General features: G+C 40.7%; 1 protein-coding gene across 1 annotated transcript; it reads left to right on the forward strand.

Moving 5' to 3' along the window:
• Positions 1-1,635: 1,635 nt before the first annotated feature.
• On the forward strand, positions 1,636-2,535 carry LOC131293818 (uncharacterized). The gene has a single exon (XM_058321873.1). It carries the CDS (start codon positions 1,636-1,638, stop codon positions 2,533-2,535), a length of 900 nt encoding a protein of 299 aa, XP_058177856.1.
• Positions 2,536-2,816: the final 281 nt, after the last annotated feature.

A 2,816-nucleotide genomic window follows, 5' to 3' on the forward strand; every position in this document is an offset into this window, starting at 1 on the left:
CCTGCTTCCCACTCGTCGGGCAAGTTATGGCCAAAATGATCCTTTACGTCGGTCGCTATCGGCCTTCAATGCAGTGAGTGGTCTATTTGACAGATATTGTTGATACGACGTTTGCCTTTTAAGTTCCGGGATTAAGGAAAACTGGTGATGCAATCTGTTAAATAACAATTTTATCGTAAAGTTTGACGTTTTCGAGGTTATACGTTCTCAGAACGTTTTTACATACGAACGCTATTTGTGTTGTAAAAAATTGTGTCCCCCATATGGTGGCCCATGGAATCGGGCCAATTCTGTGGGTTCCAACGCGGACAGATTTTTTTGACAGTTAAATGTTCATGCAATATTAAGTATATGCTGGTCCCTGTAATACCTAAAGTTGTCTCTATCTCACGATAAGTCACATGCCGATCTTGCAATAACCGTTCACGCACAGCATCAATCTTTTTCGGAACAACAACTGATCTTGGACGATCTTCACGAAATTCATCTTGGAGAACTCCGACCACGATGTAATTCTCTAAACCATCGATAAATACTGATCCTTGATGGAGCTTCATCGCCAAAAGTTGGATTAAGTTCATTGATGCACTACTGCTATGTTAATCCACGTCGAAAGTTGCAAAAAATTATCGCACGAAAATGTCCACGACTCAATTTCACAATTTGGTGGACATTGACACTTTTAACATTTTTTTAACAACACAAATAGCGCTCGTATGCCAAAACGTTCTAAGTTCGTATAACCTCAAAAACGTCAAACTTTACGACAAAATTGTTAGTTAACAGATTGCATCACCAGTTTTTTCATATCCCAAAACTTAAAAGGCAGCCTACGTATAGTTTGACTATTCCAAAATTAAGAGTTCCGCCCGGTTAACTATACTCACTATAAGCTACGAATAACACAAAAGTTACTACTCTAAATCAGCCTGAAAGTTCAGAAGAATCTTTATGAGTCTTCAGCTTGAAATCTAATAGCCAATTTGATCAAAATTGTACAGTATACTATATTAAAAACATTGTATAGTATAAATTGATAACATAACAGCAATAGGAAGAAATTTGAGCAGAAATGTGCTATTTAGTAAGAAAAAATGGTTGCCAACCATCAATAAACAGTCATAGAATGTAACAAAAATAACATATTTCAAAACCTCTGAAAATTTTTCAACAAACCACGTATTAAACCTAAAAAGCCTAAAGTGTCCAACTTTACGTTTGGCTGGCAAAATTATGACTTTTTGCAGTTTTTCGATCATTGCGCCGCTTAGTCGAAAGATAGCAAAAGAAGAAGTGATAAGCGAAATTCATTGTTGTCAATTCTAAGTACCCTAAAATTGATCGCAATTTATTGGTATACTGTAACCAACTATTCAAATTCGTAATAGATGTCGACCCAAGGTGCTTATCATTCACGTGTGACGGAGTGAGCAGAGCGAGGGATACCTTTAAATTTCAGAGGATGGAGAGACCTTTAAATTTCAGCGAAATAAGTAACTTTACTCCGTACTTGCACGTTAAGCACGATAGTTCGTTTTGCTTTGCTCTCGATTTAAAATTGTTTTGCGGTCATATTCCGTCACTCTGCGTCATTATTTTTTGTTATACGTGAGTGAAAATTTGCAGTGTTAGAAGATGGATGTTTTGGCATCGATCCGCAGTGCGAGTGATCTTGTAACGATCACTGATAATGAAGAAGAACTAGTGAAGGTGCTGCAACAGGCGGGGTTGCTCGCCACTTGCATGTTGTGCGAGAAGTGTGGCCGCTTCATGACATTGAAGTCTACGAAGCGTGCTAATTCGTGCAAGTGGGTTTGCATAAAAACCCGAAGCTGCCCCGGGAATGAATGTACGGTCCGTACGGGCAGTATATTCAATAATTCCACCCTTTCATTGGGGCAGCTTATGCGAGTGGTTTTTGCTTGGGCGCGTAACACCAAGCTAGAGTTCGCGGCTGCCGATTCCGGTACATCGCGAAAGACCGCTGGAAAGTGGTATCAAATATTGAGAAAATTGAGTGCCGATCACGTGTTTCACCATCAAAATCAAATTGGTGGCGAGGGATGCGTCGTTGAACTCGACGAATCTGTCGTCACCAAGCGGAAATATCATCGGGGACGAATGTCCTACAACAACCAAGTGTGGGTTTTTGGAGGCATTTGTCGTGAAACCCGCGATATTTTCGTTGAGATTGTGGAGAAGCGTGATCGTGCAACTCTTCACAATCTCATTGTGACCCATGTCCGTCCGGGCACAACAATAATGACCGATTGTTGGAGGTCTTACAATGGGCTAAGCTTGCACGGTTTCATCCATCAGTCCATAAACCATTCTCAGTATTTTATTCACCCTGAAGACCCCACGGTGCACACGCAGAATATTGAGAATGTCTGGCGATGGTTGAAACCGTTTCTGAGAGAAAAAGGTACAAATCGAGCCGGTTTGATGGAGTACATTAGGGAGTACGAAGTCAAACGCCGAAACGATGATACTTTTTTGACTATTTTGAACATCATCAAAATAGCCCAGAGCTAGAAAAGGGTCCCTAGCTCTTGAAAAAGCGATACGCTCCCAGCGTTCGTTCCCTAAACAAATTTTTTGGCTAGCTAAAGCTTGAATACAAATAAAATGTTTTATGAAATATGTATTCTTGAACTCCGATCCCAACCTCCTCGTGGTGCTAGCTGGAGTATGATCTCAGAACGTACTAAGTTCTTTAGCACTTTGTGCAACGATCGTATACTAATAGGGACGGGGGATAAGCTGGGATGTGCATCCCATGTTTATTTCTAAATCGAGGGCCACGTGAAACACGA

The sequence above is a fragment of the Anopheles ziemanni genome, chromosome 2 (genome assembly GCF_943734765.1).
Source record: "Anopheles ziemanni chromosome 2, idAnoZiCoDA_A2_x.2, whole genome shotgun sequence".
NCBI classification, from domain to species: domain Eukaryota; kingdom Metazoa; phylum Arthropoda; class Insecta; order Diptera; family Culicidae; genus Anopheles; species Anopheles ziemanni.